The sequence below is a fragment of the Chaetodon trifascialis genome, chromosome 14 (genome assembly GCF_039877785.1).
Source record: "Chaetodon trifascialis isolate fChaTrf1 chromosome 14, fChaTrf1.hap1, whole genome shotgun sequence".
In the NCBI taxonomy this organism is placed as follows: domain Eukaryota; kingdom Metazoa; phylum Chordata; class Actinopteri; order Chaetodontiformes; family Chaetodontidae; genus Chaetodon; species Chaetodon trifascialis.
The window spans coordinates 2,301,660-2,317,636 of NC_092069.1; the positions used below are offsets into that span (position 1 = coordinate 2,301,660).

General features: G+C 40.1%; 2 protein-coding genes across 3 annotated transcripts in view; one reads left to right on the forward strand and one right to left on the reverse strand.

Annotated features, from left to right (window-relative positions):
* Positions 1-3,247, forward strand: part of apoba (apolipoprotein Ba) — a 43,302-nt gene extending 40,055 nt beyond the window's left edge. The window contains exons 26-28 of one of the 2 annotated variants that reach the window (XM_070979941.1): positions 1,398-1,430; positions 1,525-1,711; positions 1,856-3,247. In XM_070979941.1, the coding sequence (XP_070836042.1) occupies positions 1,398-1,430; positions 1,525-1,711; positions 1,856-3,040 (1,405 nt within the window). In that variant the 3' untranslated portion in view covers positions 3,041-3,247. The remainder of the gene's footprint in view (positions 1-1,397; positions 1,431-1,524; positions 1,712-1,855) is intronic. The other variant, XM_070979942.1, reaches the window with a different exon arrangement.
* The window catches only part of alkbh1 (alkB homolog 1, histone H2A dioxygenase), a 246,835-nt gene that overhangs the window by 186,871 nt on the left and 43,987 nt on the right, over positions 1-15,977 (reverse strand). The gene's annotated exons all lie outside the window — the stretch shown is intronic.

A 15,977-nucleotide genomic window follows, 5' to 3' on the forward strand; every position in this document is an offset into this window, starting at 1 on the left:
GAACAAAGACGAGCATGACACTGAGTACTCCAACCCACAATTTTTCCCTGTCCCAAGTCAATGTGTGGGTTATGCAACTGTAGCCAGGGGTGTCCTAGCACCAAGGGTGAGTGTGGTGAGCGAACGACGAGGAGCGATATCTCTTCGTGGTGGTTGCCAGACACAATCATAGGAGCACATAATTAAGTGGCAATTCAAGACAATAGACATCACCTGAACTCTGGAGGAGAGGAGGAAATGAAACGTAGTACTCATGCTGGGAATGACCAGACACTGCCATGGAAAGAGGAGGAATAATCTGGCACAGGTAGGACAGGGCTCTCTCCTTAAGTACTATGCCTAATCAGGAACATGCCTCTCAGCTGAGCCCCTGAGGGGGCGGAGCTGCCTGGGTGCAGGGAAACACCCAGCTGCAGAGACAGGGGAGAAACAGACAGACAACAAACACTAGGATAAAAGGGCAAGGAGACACACTGGGAGAGGACATTAAAGTAGGATCCTAACAGATGGATTGAAATCAGAAATAATCTATCTAGATGTTGAAATGGTGTTAATGCATCTGTCTCTCTGAGAAACAAAATATACTCATACAAACTATACAAATTGTGACATCAGTAAGCTGTGTGGAAATAGCCTCCAAAAGGGTTTGACCCCTGGGAAAATGGGAATGGAAGGTAAAGTTAAATTAGTCATTCTCCCACTTCATGGATAGTTGTTAGTTTTTGGTTGTTACCAAACAGCTGTTGGTGAATTGCTACTATTTGTGTGTAGCCCAGGACAACCAAAATGGATATTTAATCAGATTTGGGATCTGGCCAACGTAGACAAGTAAATGTGGCTATGCATAAGTTAAAGTGTATAAAACCATCCATCCATCCATTATCTATACCGCCTATCCCTTTCGGGGTTGCGGGGGGCTGGAGCCTATCCCAGCTACAATGGGCGAGAGGCGGGGTACACCCTGAACCGGTCGCCAGCCGATTGCAGGGCCACATGCAAAGACAGACAAACATTCACACTCACACTCACACCTACGGACAATTTAGAGTCATCAATTAACCTAATGAGCATGTTTTTGGTCTGTGGGAGGAAGCCGGAGTACCCGGAGAGAACCCACGCATGCACGGGAAGAACATGCAAACTTCACACAGAAAGGCCCCGCCTGACCCGGGGATCGAACCGGCAACCTCCTTGCTGTGAGGCACGCGCACTACCTGCTGCGCCACCGTGCAGCCCTGTGTATAAAACCATATGTGGATTTACTAGTGATTTGTGATACTTGAAATAACAAATGTAAACCAGTGACCTTTTAGCTTAAGTTTGAAATTATTGGCCAACATTTGTGGGTTAGGAGAGCTGTTAGAGCTGCAAAAATAAATATAGCTATTTTTTCTCAGGATGAAGCGCCAAACCCCTCTGGCTGATTTGATGTAATAGGATTTTCTGCATATTTATACAGTTCTCACAAATAGGTTGACCAAAGCACTAGAAAATACCTCTACTAATTGTTTCTCTGTTTTATAGGGAATCTCATCATACTCTTAATGTTGACATCACCAGCCAAACATTCTTTGATGTGAGTTTCCGCTTTGCATCCCACAAAGAAGGAATTACTGCATCTATGTCTTCCCCATCATCCGGTTTCCTTGCTTTGCATCTTCAGCGGAGGTCAATGTCACAGCTGTATGGAAAACTATTCAGTCGCTGCCTGGTAAGATACTCTTTAACCCCTTTTATTTGCATACTGTTGTCAACAACAAACATTTTTTAAATCTACAGGTAGATTGATGCTACATGTCGTGCAACTTGACAGAATTTAACTGATATTTTTCCAAATGTCTTCCCTCAACTTCAGTCTACTCCTGAAAAGGATACTGATGTTTTTACTGCCAAAGCCACACTTAGAAACTCTCAGAAGTTAATCTTACAGATGTCATGGAATTGGGACTTCCTCCATGATGTGATTGAAGGAACCAAGGACAGGATTCCTGCTATGACTGATGCTGTGCTTAAGTTCATTAACAAGTATCACACCATCCATTTTGGCTTTGATCTCAACCGTGGTGGCATAAAGCTGAAAACCACAGTTTCCTATATCATAGACAAAGCCCATCATGAAATCTATTTGCCTTCTTATACACTACAGAATTCGATCAAACACATCAGTGATCAAGGAAAAGGCATGTATATGACGGTTTCTGACAGGTTGATATCCATGAGAATGCAGAATGTTATAGACAGTTTGGCTCATGAGGCTAGACAAGTCTTGAAATGCAGTGTAGATAAGATTTATGCCTTGCTAAATGCAATCACACAGATTTTGAGTGACACAAAGTTTACGGTGCCTGGATCTGAAGAGAATCTCTCAAGCCTGGAAATGTTCCAGCGAGCTCGTCGGTCTGTATCAAGAGCCACTGACCGGGCAATCCAAAGGTTTGCCAGCATCATGGAGGAGATTTCTAGATACATCAGGGAAATAGAGTTCACCATGCCGGGAATTGATGTTGTTGTTAATGGAAATGAGCTCATGGACAAACTGAAGTCATCCACAGGATTTGTATATGATAAGCTAAAACATTCAGTGTATGGAATGCTCGATTTGCTTCACAAGACTGCTAACAACCTTGTCGAGGTGATTGCTGAAAAAGGTGAGAATTTCATTACATACCTACAAGATGAAAACTTGAAAATGGCTTCACAAGTTGATGCCATCCATGCAGATGTTTTGCAGTCTTCAAAACAACATATTGAGAAGACAAAGAAATTTGTGTCTGAGTATAAGGACCTTGCCAAACTGAAGATTCAAGAGGCTTATAATGCTTTTAATAAGGAGCATCTAAATAATAATACCAAGAATCTTATAAGTACTTTGCAGTCACATCTGTATGGAGGACTTAATGAAAGTGTTGATTTAATGAGAAGGACTTCCCACAGCACAGCACCATACATTAGAGTGAGCAATAAAAAGATGGACATTGAAATTCCTTTACCCTTCCTTTGGAAGTCTTTCAGTGAATGGCCAAAGCAATCCAGGCACTAAATCATGACTCTCTTGAAAAAGCGGTTTCATTATGGCTGACTGAATTTATATGTCTGTGTGAAAAAATTGACTTTTTGTTTGATACCAATAAAAGTTTGTTTAAATGTGTTTTAACTCACATAAAATATACATTACTCTAATATGAGATTTCTCTTAATTTGACAATTCATATAATGATGACCTACCAATGTTTTGCATGTCAGTTAGATGATGAATTAAATCATCTAAATTAAATTGAATTAAACAATATTAAATACAAATGTTTGTGTTTGTCTCGACATTTCCTCATCAAATTATAAACTTCTCAATATCTATCATATCAAGAATTATTAGCAGCATTATTAGCATTAGATTGTCTTAAAAAATATTCAATAAATATCAACCATTGGACCAGCGTTCTTTCAGAATACATGTACAATACAATAACAACAACATCACAATCTTTACAGAAGGTTGGCCCACATTCTTCCACCCTGTTGGGGGTGGGCTAGTACCACGCATATTCCTACATTACCACATTATACACACATACCTCAAAAATATTGTCACTTATGTCATTCTAACTGCTTTATATTATTTTCAGTATGTCTATCCATTATATCTATGTTATTCATTTTCTATGTCTCTTTTTTTTCACGCAATTCCACCACTTTTTTCTTTCATTCCAGTGAAAGAAAAGCCATGTGAAAGTGTGTAATTGTGAACAAAGTGTGTAACCTCTGTTGAGTATGACTTGAACTGATGAAGAAAGGGGGGGGTGTTGACATAGGATAAAAATGTGTTAATGAGTACACTAGACACACATCACTACCTCAACACAGCAAAGGGTGGGTGAAAATGCATCCATAAGTGACCAAGCATCTTCTAAATGAAGTGAGACAATCAGCAGATACAGAAAGCAATGTCATCAAGCAATGAAAATACAGTACAACCAATGGTACAACTGTATGTTGTCCATATTATAAGGATATCTGGCCAATATCCTATATTCATGGAAAACCGGGCCCCCTATTAAAAGCTTTAAATAGCTTACTTGGGGTGACCCTTTTCACACATCCAACCGTGTAAAAATGCTTGTTATATATATCATGAATTGTATCTCCTGGATGATGTGAATAAACTAAACTAAACTAATGGACCCTGTATTAGATACTGTCGACACCAGGAACTTTTCAAATGTGCAATCCTGATGGTAGGACCAACAAACTAGAAGGAAGCGCTCAGAAGCGAGCAAGACAGAGCTGAACGGTGGCAGTGGGAGGACACGGCGGCGACACACTACAGGTAGAGGGACCAGCGTGTGACCGCTCGGTGGGCCGGAGAGATCCGTACGGCAAGAGTCGAAGGAGGACGCGCAAGAGAGAGAGACAGAGAGAGGAGGCACCATGAGGACAGTGGAGGAGTGAGGCGTACTTTACTCCTCCTCTCGGCTAAGTAACCTCTCCTTACCTTCATGACGTCAGAGACGCGCTAATTTCCACAATTTAACCCAGGGGGATATCCATAGTTGTGTGTCCCCCCATTATAGTCAATTTAATGGCTCTTCCTTTATTAGTTTGGTTTATTGTGGACATTTGTTTGTTAAGAGTGTTTTTTTGTTTGAAATTTCTTTTGATACTTATTTTGGGGTGGAAAAACACTATGACTGTGTAGCACTTGCTCAGATTTTGGACCAAGGCAATGCTAAGTTGTTAACTAGGTTCTGAGGAAGGAGATATATTTGCAAGTCACAAACAGCCAGCAGGTTTATTACAATTTAACAAAAAGCAACTTTTAGAACGGTACAATACAAAATAGACAAGTAACCCCAAATATAAAGAATTGACCTCTTGTAACAAAAGAAAAGTAGCAAAATAAAGGATAGAGTGTTCTTGAGTGTTCTTGTTCATTAAAGTTCTCTTTCAGTTGCACTGTCTCTGTGTTACTCTTTGTTAGTGTGTTTTTGTTATTTTCTACCCGGGTAGAATAAATGTGAGCAATGGTAATTTCCTTATCTGGAAATCCTAGCGAATCAACCAAGTCGAGTCCTCTTAGTGAAGGCTGAGACAGCTGGCCACACTGCTTCAGACGTTCACCTCAAGGAGTTCTCGCCGGGTCTGGCTCACCATCTCGATCAGTAGAAGCTTATTCTAAGCATTGAATCCAGTACAAAAACCAGTCTGCACATACAGTACAGAACACATTAATGTAAATCATCACAAAGTGCTTCTATCTTATTTTCTATTTGAATGAATGAGATCTCATCAATTTCAATGATCCATGTTCTTAGCTGCTTCTATATTGATATTAACCTTATTTTGTCTTAAGGCTCCTCAGTGCACTTCTGAGAGTATTTTGCTCAAAATGAATTATTTGGCATTTACAAAAGAATTCTGATCATGTCATACTCACATAAAATATATTCCCCTTTCAGGAACTGAGTAATGACAAGACAATTTAACCAACAGTATTTATTTTAACAACACTTCATGTCATGAACTTAACACAATAAAACACATATAAACATATCAAACACACGACTTGAAAACACTCACTAACAATTACTCCGACTGGTACACTGGACTCAGTACACACACACGTGTCAGTTACAAGCTAGTGGTTCGCTATGCTATTAGCTCAATTGTTAATCAATTCACCGAAGCATCGATGGAGTAACAACACTGTCCAATTCTTTTTCAACGGCAGAACACACCGCGAAACATTAACAGAACCGGTGGCTTATTACCACCTTCCAAAATCACTTCTTCAACGTCTTAGGTTGTTTTCTCGCTTTCCTACCACGGTTTTTCCCTCCATGACTTAGCGTCCACACTTACCTTCTCTCTCAGCGGAGTCTGCCCAGCAACAGGTCAGCGCAGAAAATCAAGCAGACCGCAAACAGGGCCCTTTAGCGCCCCTGCTGGTTCATGCTGGCCACAACTGTATCTCAGAATTTGTTTATTGGATGAACATACTGTTAGGGGCCATTTACAGTTGGTTACAGCTGTCGAACTGTGTTTTTTTAGAGACTTTAGTCCTGGACTATTTTAGCGAACATTTCATGTGTTTAGGCGGCACAGTGGAGCAGCAGGTAGTGCACGTGCCTCACAGCAAGAAGGTCACCGGTTTGATCCCTAGGTCGGGCAGGGCCTTTCTGTGTGAAGTTTGCATGTTCTTCCCGTGCATGCATAGGTTCTCTCCGGGCACTCCGGCTTCGAGCGAGCCTGGACCTCCTGGACCAGAACGTCAGTCTCTTCCTGGGAGAAGTTTGGGCGTCGGACACTTTCCTGCGTGGGCTCAGTCATCCTCGAAACTTGTTATGCGCCTCGCCAGCGGTGTTTTTGAAGGTGAGATGAGGAGCTGCTGTGATTGGTGAAGATTGGACTTGGCTGTGTCAAACCCACTCTACGCCTTCTCCCCTCCCTCCTTCCGAGTTGCACCAGTGGGTGGGACTGAGATGAGAAGGGGGAGAGGTTGCGCCGGCAGCGCAGTGCACGAAAATACCAAAGTCTGTGCCGCCATGCCCCATCAGCGAAGCGGAGCTGACTTTGCACCGCGCCAGCAGCGGAATCGAAAATAGAGCCCTTTGTCTGCCCCCCAACCATGAAAACTAATTAAATCAAAAGTAGACAGAAGACAAGTTCTACACATAGACATATTAAGAGTAGACACCACATCAACCGCTACTGCCTATTGGCGCTAATGAGCTGTGGGGCCGCCATCTTGGACCAGTCACCCGCTCCACTCAGTGCTGTTTGGCAGGAGCAATGAAGTGTCAGCGCATTTAATCCATCGTAACTCTCTGAAAGCTAAACTGATTTTTACATGTTTTATTTTTTTGTTTTTTTTTTTTTGCTGCAAACATCATACATGTAGCTATGATACAAGATTTTAGGCAAGGCAAGGCAAATTTATTTGTATAGCACAATTCATACACCAGGCAATTCGAAGTGCTTTACAGAAGCATAAAATATATTAAAATCATAATTTCAAAGAAAGAGAGAAAGAAAGACAGAAATTAGAAGAGAATAGGAAAAACAAAAATAAAATACATTTAAAGGAAAATTAAAAACAGAAGCCAGTAAAAGACAATAATTTAGCATTTAGAATGATTAAAATCATTGAGCAAATATATTTACTTTAAGTAAAAGCTTTAGCAAATAATAATGTTTTCAACCCTCATTTAAATGAGCTGACACTTGGTGCAGACCTCAGGTGTGCAGGGAGAATGTTCCACAGGTGAGGAAGCTAATCACGCAAGCATTGTTTATCTGGTGGTGTGGTGGCAAAATGCGAAAAATTGTGACCAGTGTCCAAGAACTGTAGATGCTATAATTTTCACAATTTGATTTAGCAATTTAAGTGGAAATTTAAAGGCTTTGGAGAGTCAGGACACCTATCCACACACACACACAATCCCAATTTGCATTTGTATAGCTTGCAGCATTTACATTTGCATTTTAACACCTCATGGTCACAGGGGCTGAGAGAGAACTTCCACGGCAATATACAGTGACGGAAATTGATGGAAATGTTACTTTTCATGCAGTGACTAATACTGGCAGATTTATTGCCCAGTACACAGCCCTTTAGTTTCGTGGGAGCTGTATCACCGCTAATTAGCTGGATGTTAGCATTTTCCAGTCCGCTGTTTTGAGTCAGCGGCAAAGTGCTGTCATTTCCACAAGGTCCGTTCACTTCTGCGTTTATTTCCAGATGCTGAACTTTAGTTTCCAATACTGCAACCTGCTGCAGAAGTTTGTAGAGGTCATCTGTGGAGAAAAGAGGCATCTTGGTGCTAGTTAGCTTTAGCTTCTGTTGGCAGGCCGAAGCAGGCTTTTTCTGTCAGTAGGCCAAAGCAGAGTGTATCCATGAAATATCAGAGGTCGCAAGGGTCATCTACAACTTTTAAATATTTGTCCATAAAATATGTCTTTAGATGTCCAATTCAGCCAAAAATTAAAAATTTCAAGTTTAAGGAAAATTAAAATAAATACAAAAAAAAGATGGGAAATCACGAGCCAAGACAGAAACCAGCTACCAGAGGAGGAGGAGGAGGAGGAGACAGACCAAATTTGTACATTTTAATATTCATTGTGGGATTAACAGTAATAGAATATTCTGATATTGCCTAGACTGTAGACAGGTATTTTGCAAACACTGCAAACACACACATTATGCATATATGTATACACACACACACACACACACACACACACACACACACACACACACACACACACACACACTAATATATGTGCGTGTATAAATATATTTACATACATAAATAAAATACAGACTAATGAATACATTATATTTCTCTAAAAAACATAACAATAGATAGAAGTTATATAGAATGCTAATAGAAAATGAAAATATATATAAATCAGAGTATCAATATCATTCATACATATATAAAAGTTATGTATTAGAAAAAAATAATGATATATATAAATCATATATAGAGTATCAATATAATCTCTCTCTCTCATATATATATATCAGTGCTGTCAAAAATATCGTGTCATTAACGCGTTAACGCAAATCAATTTTAATGGCATCCTTTTTTTTTATCGCGCGATTAAAGCTCTTTGTGACCTAATGAACTTGTAGTTTTTTTATAAGCTGTGGCCACTGCTAGTAACGTTAAGAAAACTACAGGATCCAATTGTAAACCGGAAATGTAGGAATTAGATGATTTACTAATCCTGGGAATCAGTCTATGAATTGTAAAACTCTTTATGGCCCTTTGTCACTGAGGGGAGAAAGAGGATCAAAGGACATTCAGTGGGGGACACCGGATAGAGGGGGAAGGTAAAGGTACAATTCACTGTACCTGAGGAGTTTATGGTATAGTATAAACCATAAAGAAACAGGATGAGTGAACTCCCCCAAATGGTCGTTGTCTTTGAAGGAAGGTTTATGATTACCAGGTTTGTGTGTGATAACCAGTTGTCCTTTTGTTGAAAAGTATAAAAGCCAAGACATTGTGAAGATCTGGAGAGAACACTCTGCATGAGTCTTCCCTCCATGCTGCATGTATTAAAGAGACCTGATTCATCACACCGAGTCTGTAATTCTTCAGAGAATTAGCAACTCTCAACAAGTAACACGGAGAATTTCCCTTACAGAAAAAAAACAACTGGCACGCCCCACACACGTGTTTGGTCTTGCCTGCTCGCTAGCTGTAAAGGCTAAGTAGGCTACCGGTTTGTGTGGATGTCAAGCGCGAAACGCCGATATGGATGCGAACAAGATTCTGAATGGAAAGTTTATTTTCAAATGTTGCCAGATGGGTCAACTGACAAGACCAAAGTTATCTGTGTGTATTGTCGGTGTGAACTGAGTTATCACTGTAGCGCTGAAATCCCACTTGATGGCCAAACACGGCAAATGCGAATTCTCCACCACCTCCGTGTCAAAACCAGGTAACAATGGATGGCTTTCAACAGAGGCATATAGATACCGCAACTAAGAACAAGCCTACTGCAGGCATAGCCAAGTAATGTTCATTCTTTCTGGAGAGAAATAAGAGGCTGGGTTGATAAGCCTCTGGTGGATAAAAAGAAGAGCATTATATGTTAGTGTGAAATATAACAAATCACATTGTTGTTTTCAATAAAAAACATTTGCACAAAGCAAGCCTATCCACTTTTCTATGTTGATAACAGTATTAAAATGATAAAATAATAAAAATAAAAATGTGCGATTAATTTGCAATTAATCACGAGTTTACTATGACACTTATGGGATTAATCGTGATTAAATATTTTAATCGATTGACAGCACCAATATACATACACACACACGCACACACACACACATATAAATACATATAAAGTTATATATCAAAAAATGATAATATATATATATATAAATCATATGGAGTATCAATATACTTCATATCAGGTCAGAGAGAGAAAGAGAGTTCCAAGGCTGTGCAAAGCAGAGAGAGAATAAAATGTTATGTAAATGTAAGTTCTCAAGTTAACACTAGTTAACACAAGAACATGACATCCCTGCCCCAAACCATATTTACACACATACAAATTTGCCCATGAAAGTTTTACAGCTAAAACCCCTGAAAGAGGACTGTTTTGCAGAGCTTCTTTCTCATGCTCCCTTTCTGCAGGTCAAGAGAGGTGAGTTTGGCAATGTGGTGCAGCCATTTCTTGAGAAACACAGACACAACCAGTGACAACAAGTTGGAATGATGGCTGTCAATGCCAAACTGTGTCTCCTCAATGTGTTCCACAAGCAGAAAAACACCCTCCATTCCAATCTCCTCCTGGACTATGGGTGTGACTGTTGACACCTTTTGCTTTGTTGAAGCTTGGGGAATCACCCACTCTGCAGCTCTCAGCACCTTATAATAATAATAATAATAATAATAATAATAATAATAATAATAATAATAATAATAATAATATATTATTAAAGGTCACCTGAAGAAAAGGGTGATGCTCAGGCTTCATCATACCAAGGACCTCTGACTGTGGAAGAGTTGAACAAGAAATGGAGGTTGTTCAGTATTGCCAGCGTTGCAGGTTCCAAGCTGAGATTTCAGCTTTAGAAGGAGGAAAACAGATGCCGAAGAGGAAAAGTCCAGTCTACAGGCTTGACCCATATCTTCAAGATGGAATATTGAGAGTTGGTGGATGATTAAATAGATCTGCTATGCCAGAAGAATCAAAACATCCAATAACTCTGCCAAAGGATGTTCATGCCATGAACCTGCTGTTAAAAGACATACATGAAAAGACTGGGCATTCTGGCACAAATTTCATGCTCTCTCGTTTTTGTCAGCGATATGGGATTCCCTCAGCTAATGCAGCAGTGAGAAAAGTTCTGTCTCGTGTTGTGTGCAGAAAACATCATGCAAAAGCTCAAGTTCAGAAAATGGCAGACCTGCCAGTGGACAGTCTGCTCCCTGACAAACCCCCCTTTACTGATGTAGGGCTCAATTATTTTGGTCCTATAGAGGTCAAAAGAGGTTGCAGTATCATCAAAAGATATGGTGTGTTGTTTGCTTGTCTAACAACACATGCTCTGCACATTGAAGTCTCACACACACTGGACACGCATTCCTGTAAAAATGCCATCTGATGCTTCATGTGTAGAAGAGGACAAGTGACTCTTATCAGATCCGACAATGGCACAAACTTAGTCGGAGTTGAAAGAGAATTAAGAGCTTCTCTACAGGAAGTGGATCAAACCAAAATACAAAACATTCTAGCAGAAAGAGGGATCCAATGGATTTTCAATCCACCTGCTGGACCACACTTTGGTCGTATATGGGAGAGGCAAGTAAGGATGGTAAAGAGGATTTTAAAATCTTTGCTTCATGAACAAACAATAGCTGATGGGTGTCTGCAAACCCTTCTCTGTGAGGTTGAAGCTATCATCAATGATAGACCAATAACAGCGTCATCCAATGACCCCAACGCCCTTGAAACATTAACACCAAACCATCTGTTGTTGCTTAAGAAAAAGCCATTGCTTCCGTCTGGGCTGTTCAGTAAAGATGATTGCTACTCACGCCGAAGATGGAAACAAACTCAGTACATGGCAGATTTGTTTTGGAAAAGATGGATAAAGGAGTACCTTTCAAACCTGCAGGAGCGCCAGAAGTGGAACAAGATCAACGAAAATCTTCAGCTTTGAGACAATGTCATGATTTTGGATGAAAATGCACCAAGAAATTCCTGGCTGCTTGGGAGAGTAGTACAGGCAAAGATGGATTCCAAAGGTCTTGTTCATCACGTACTGGTAAAAACAAAATGAATGATGAACCTAATAGGCTAGGTGGGCAGATGGGCAGGTATAGGGTGTGGCTGAAGAGCTGCAGCACAGGTAAGTGCTGTGCAGGACTGTGCCAGCCTTGTATGGAAAACAGGCACATAATACATAATTACCCCCAAGATATAACATATAAAGATATTAATTAAGTATATTTTCAGAATTTATCGTAATTAAAATAACATCAACCCTACCTGACACTCTGACTGAATTAAATAGGAGCTCCAAGTGATCCTGGCTGAACCTGTAGGTGAGCACATACCGCTGAACTTGGAGCAGTTCAGGAATCCATCCATCATCTATACCCCTATGTCCCTTTCGGGGTTGCGGGGGGCTGGAGCCTATCCCAGCTACAGTACAATGGGCGAGAGGCAGGGTACACCCTGAACCGGTCGCCAGCCGATTGCAGGGCCAAACAAACATTCACACTCACATTCACACCTACGGACAATTTAGAGTCATCAATTAACCTAATGAGCATGTTTTTGGTCTGTGGGAGGAAGCCGGAGTTCCCGGAGAGAACCCACGCATGCACGGGAAGAACATGCAAACTTCACACAGAAAGGCCCCGCCTGACCCGGGGATCGAACCGGCAACCTTCTTGCTGTGAGGCACGCGCACTACCTGCTGCGGCACCGTGCAACCCCAGTTCAGGAATCATCAGCATCAATGTGTCAATACTGATGACAAATCTGATGACAGACAAGTACCTGCAAAAGAAAAAAGTTTTATTACTTTACTTTACAAGAAAGCACCATGTAATTTTGTACATTCAAAGCAATACAGTGAATTTTCCATCAGATCCATCGGTAATGTGTAATCACCAATTCTTCACCAGAATGCAGCCAAAAATTCAATTGAACATCATTAAGACTACCTTTGTAATGTATGTGGATGTGGGAGGGGAAAATGTTGAGTCTCTCTGAGGTACTTGTATGCCTTTGGACCATGTAGATGGAGCGTGAGCGCAATCTCCCTGTAGTCTTTTGTATACTCAAGGCCCTGCTTTGCCATGAAGTCTGTCTGAAGATCTGAAATATTATGAGCAAAAATGAATAAGTCCCGTTCAGATAATAACTAAGGAGTTTAATGAAGAGTGTAAGAATAACATGTACATGAATTTGAAAGTGATAATTTTGTTTTACATGAGTAGAATTCAAGCCTCTCTTTGAGCTCTTCATAAATGAGGTTCCTCTCCCTCAAATCCCCCAAAAGACTCTCTGCTGTGGTCTTTTCCCTCTTTTCTCTGGCCATGGCCTTCTTCTTCTGTGTATGGCTTAAAACAGTGCTTAAAACAGATTAAGTAATTATTGTAGGTGATTTTAATGTACATGTCGACATTGATAATGACAGCCGTAGTACTGAATTTATCTTGTTATTAGACTCAGTTGGCTTCCATCAGAATGTACATGAACCTAATCACTGTTTTAACCATACTCTCAACCTTGTTCTGACATATGGCATTGAAATTGAACACTCACAGAATCCTCTTTTATTGGACCTTTTGAATTCCAATTACCTACCCACCATTAGGAAAAAATTCCTACACCAGATTTCTATCTGATAGCTGTAGCAAAATGTAAGTATATAATCCCATCAGCATTTAAGCAAATGCCATGTCTCAATACAATAGAGGAGTCCTATGCTAACTTTAGTCCCTCCCAAACTCACAACCTGGTTGATTGTGCGACAGGTTCATCATGTATGACACTTGACTCTGTTGCCCCTCTAAAAAAAAAAGAAAAAAAAGAGGAGGTTGGCTCCATGGTATACCCCCCCAAACCTGCAAATCCACCAATTTGGAAGAATTTAATTTCACCTGGCAAGACAGTCTTAAAACATACAGAGAAGCCCTCTGCAGTGCTAAAGCAGCCTATTACTCTTCAGCCAGGCTGACAGAGTCATAATTCCATTGAACCATTCCTTTAGCCCTCAGTGGTAAGATTTCATGAGCTGTTTCATCACCTCCTGTTCTCAATATGTGCTGATTTATTTTAAACACAGAAACTACAGAAATAGTTAATAAACCTGTCATATTTTTAGACACTCTTCACCAATTAATTTCAGTAATTTCAACAATGCTGCTTCAAGAAGTTTTACCCTTAGTTGGCTCTTCTTTATTAGACATGATCAATCTGTCTTTATCAACAGGCTATGTACCACAGTCCTTTAAAGTAGCTGTAATAAAACCTCTATTTAAAAAGCCTACTCTTGATCCAGAGCCAACTATAGACCGATATCCAACCTCCCCTTTCTCTCAGAAATTCTTGAGAAAGCAGTTGCCAATCAGCTGTGCGACTTTCTACACAACAATAGTTGATTTGAGGATTTCCACCCAGTCAGACGGCACTGGTTAAAGTTATAAATGACCTTCTAATTGCATCAGACAAAGGACTTGTACTAGTCTTAGATTTTAGTGCTGCATTGGATACCATTTACCATGGTATCCTATTGCAGAGACTGGACCACTTCATTGGCATTTAGGGAACGGCACAAAACTGGTTTAAATCCTACTTTTCAGAGCAATCTCAGTTTGTACAAGTTAATGATGACTCCTCTGTGCACTCTGTGCCAGTCATGGAGTTCCGCAGGTTATACCTAGCTATATTTATCAATGAAGCCAGAAGAAACCAACCAGTTAACTAGACTCCAAGCATGACATAAGATCTGGATCTGGATGACCTGTAATTTTTTTGTTGCTATATTCGGATAAAACTATGATTACTATTTGATACTAGGTCCTAAACACCTTAGAAAATCACTTTCTGATGATATATCAATGATGGATAGCATTGCGCTGGCATCCAGAACTACTGTAAAGAATCTGGGAGCTATCTTTGATCAGGATATGTCGTTTAACTCCCATGTCAAACAAATTTCAAGGACTGCTTTTCTTCACTTGCATAACATTGCAAAAATCAGGCACATCCTGTCCCAAAATAATGCAGAAAAACAAGTCCATGTATTCGTTATGTCCAAGTTGGATTATTGCAATTCCTTACTATCAGGCTGCCCAAATTAATTATTGAAGATTCTCCAGTTGCTCCAGAACGCTACAGCATGTCTTCTGACAAAAACAAGGAAGAGAGATCATATTTCTCTGATATTAGTCAATCATGCCCTGAAGACGTGTACCAAGATTTATGATGACTGAACAAATTGTTAATGAGTTATGTCCATTTTGCTGCTAAGACACCCACCCCTTGGTGCTGATACAAAAACAAACCAAAAAACAAACCAAAAAAAGGTCTATCTGTATTATTGTTTTTAAAAATTTCAAAATGGCAAAAAATCCATCACGAAATATTTTTACGGTCCAAGAGGCTTTTTTGTAGACCACTTTGAGCGGGACATTTGTGTGACTGGTATGGCTGATTGGGCTGGGGGGAGTTTTGGTGGGTTTTTTTTTATATGCACACCTGCAGACACAGGGATTTGATGGACGGAGTAGTCAGGAACAGGCAATGTCAAAAACCGAGATAAAAAACGAGATCAAGTTGACAAGGAATGCTGGATAGTCTGGTGCATAGACAATCTGGCAACCAGAAAGAATGCCAGCGCTGCTTAAATACCCTCCATGAAACTGTCTGTCTATACTATTATAGGTATGCAGATGAGCAGGTATGGGCATGGCCGAAGAGCTGCAGCAACAGGTGTCTGCAGGAAATAGAGCTTACTCTGGCCCTTTTTGTAGAGAGACGCCGAGTTCCTGGTCCAGTCCAGTTTGCTGTCCAGAGCATCGACCTGCATGTCAGTCATCTTCTGAGAAAAAGAAAAAAAAGAATAAAATAAGAATAACAAAGGAGAAATAACAATACAGCTTCTGTGCTCTTGAGTCCAGACTGACCAAACAAACAAACAAACAAAAAAACTAACTAACTAACTAACAAAAAAAGACCTTGGTGCAGGCAGTAGAGATACTTCCAATTACAATTGCAGTATCAATTATGTATTTAATTTTGTTGATACTTTATTTTGCCCAGTCAATATTATTGAGTTGTTGTCAATCACATGTAAATTACATCAAACAACTCTCAATACAGTTTTTCACTGAGAAACAATTACCGGGTAACAGAACCTAACTATAGTAAAATAAAGTCTTCTTTTTTTCCTCCAAAAAAAACAAAACAAAACTCTGTGACAGTTACGAAAAATTCTG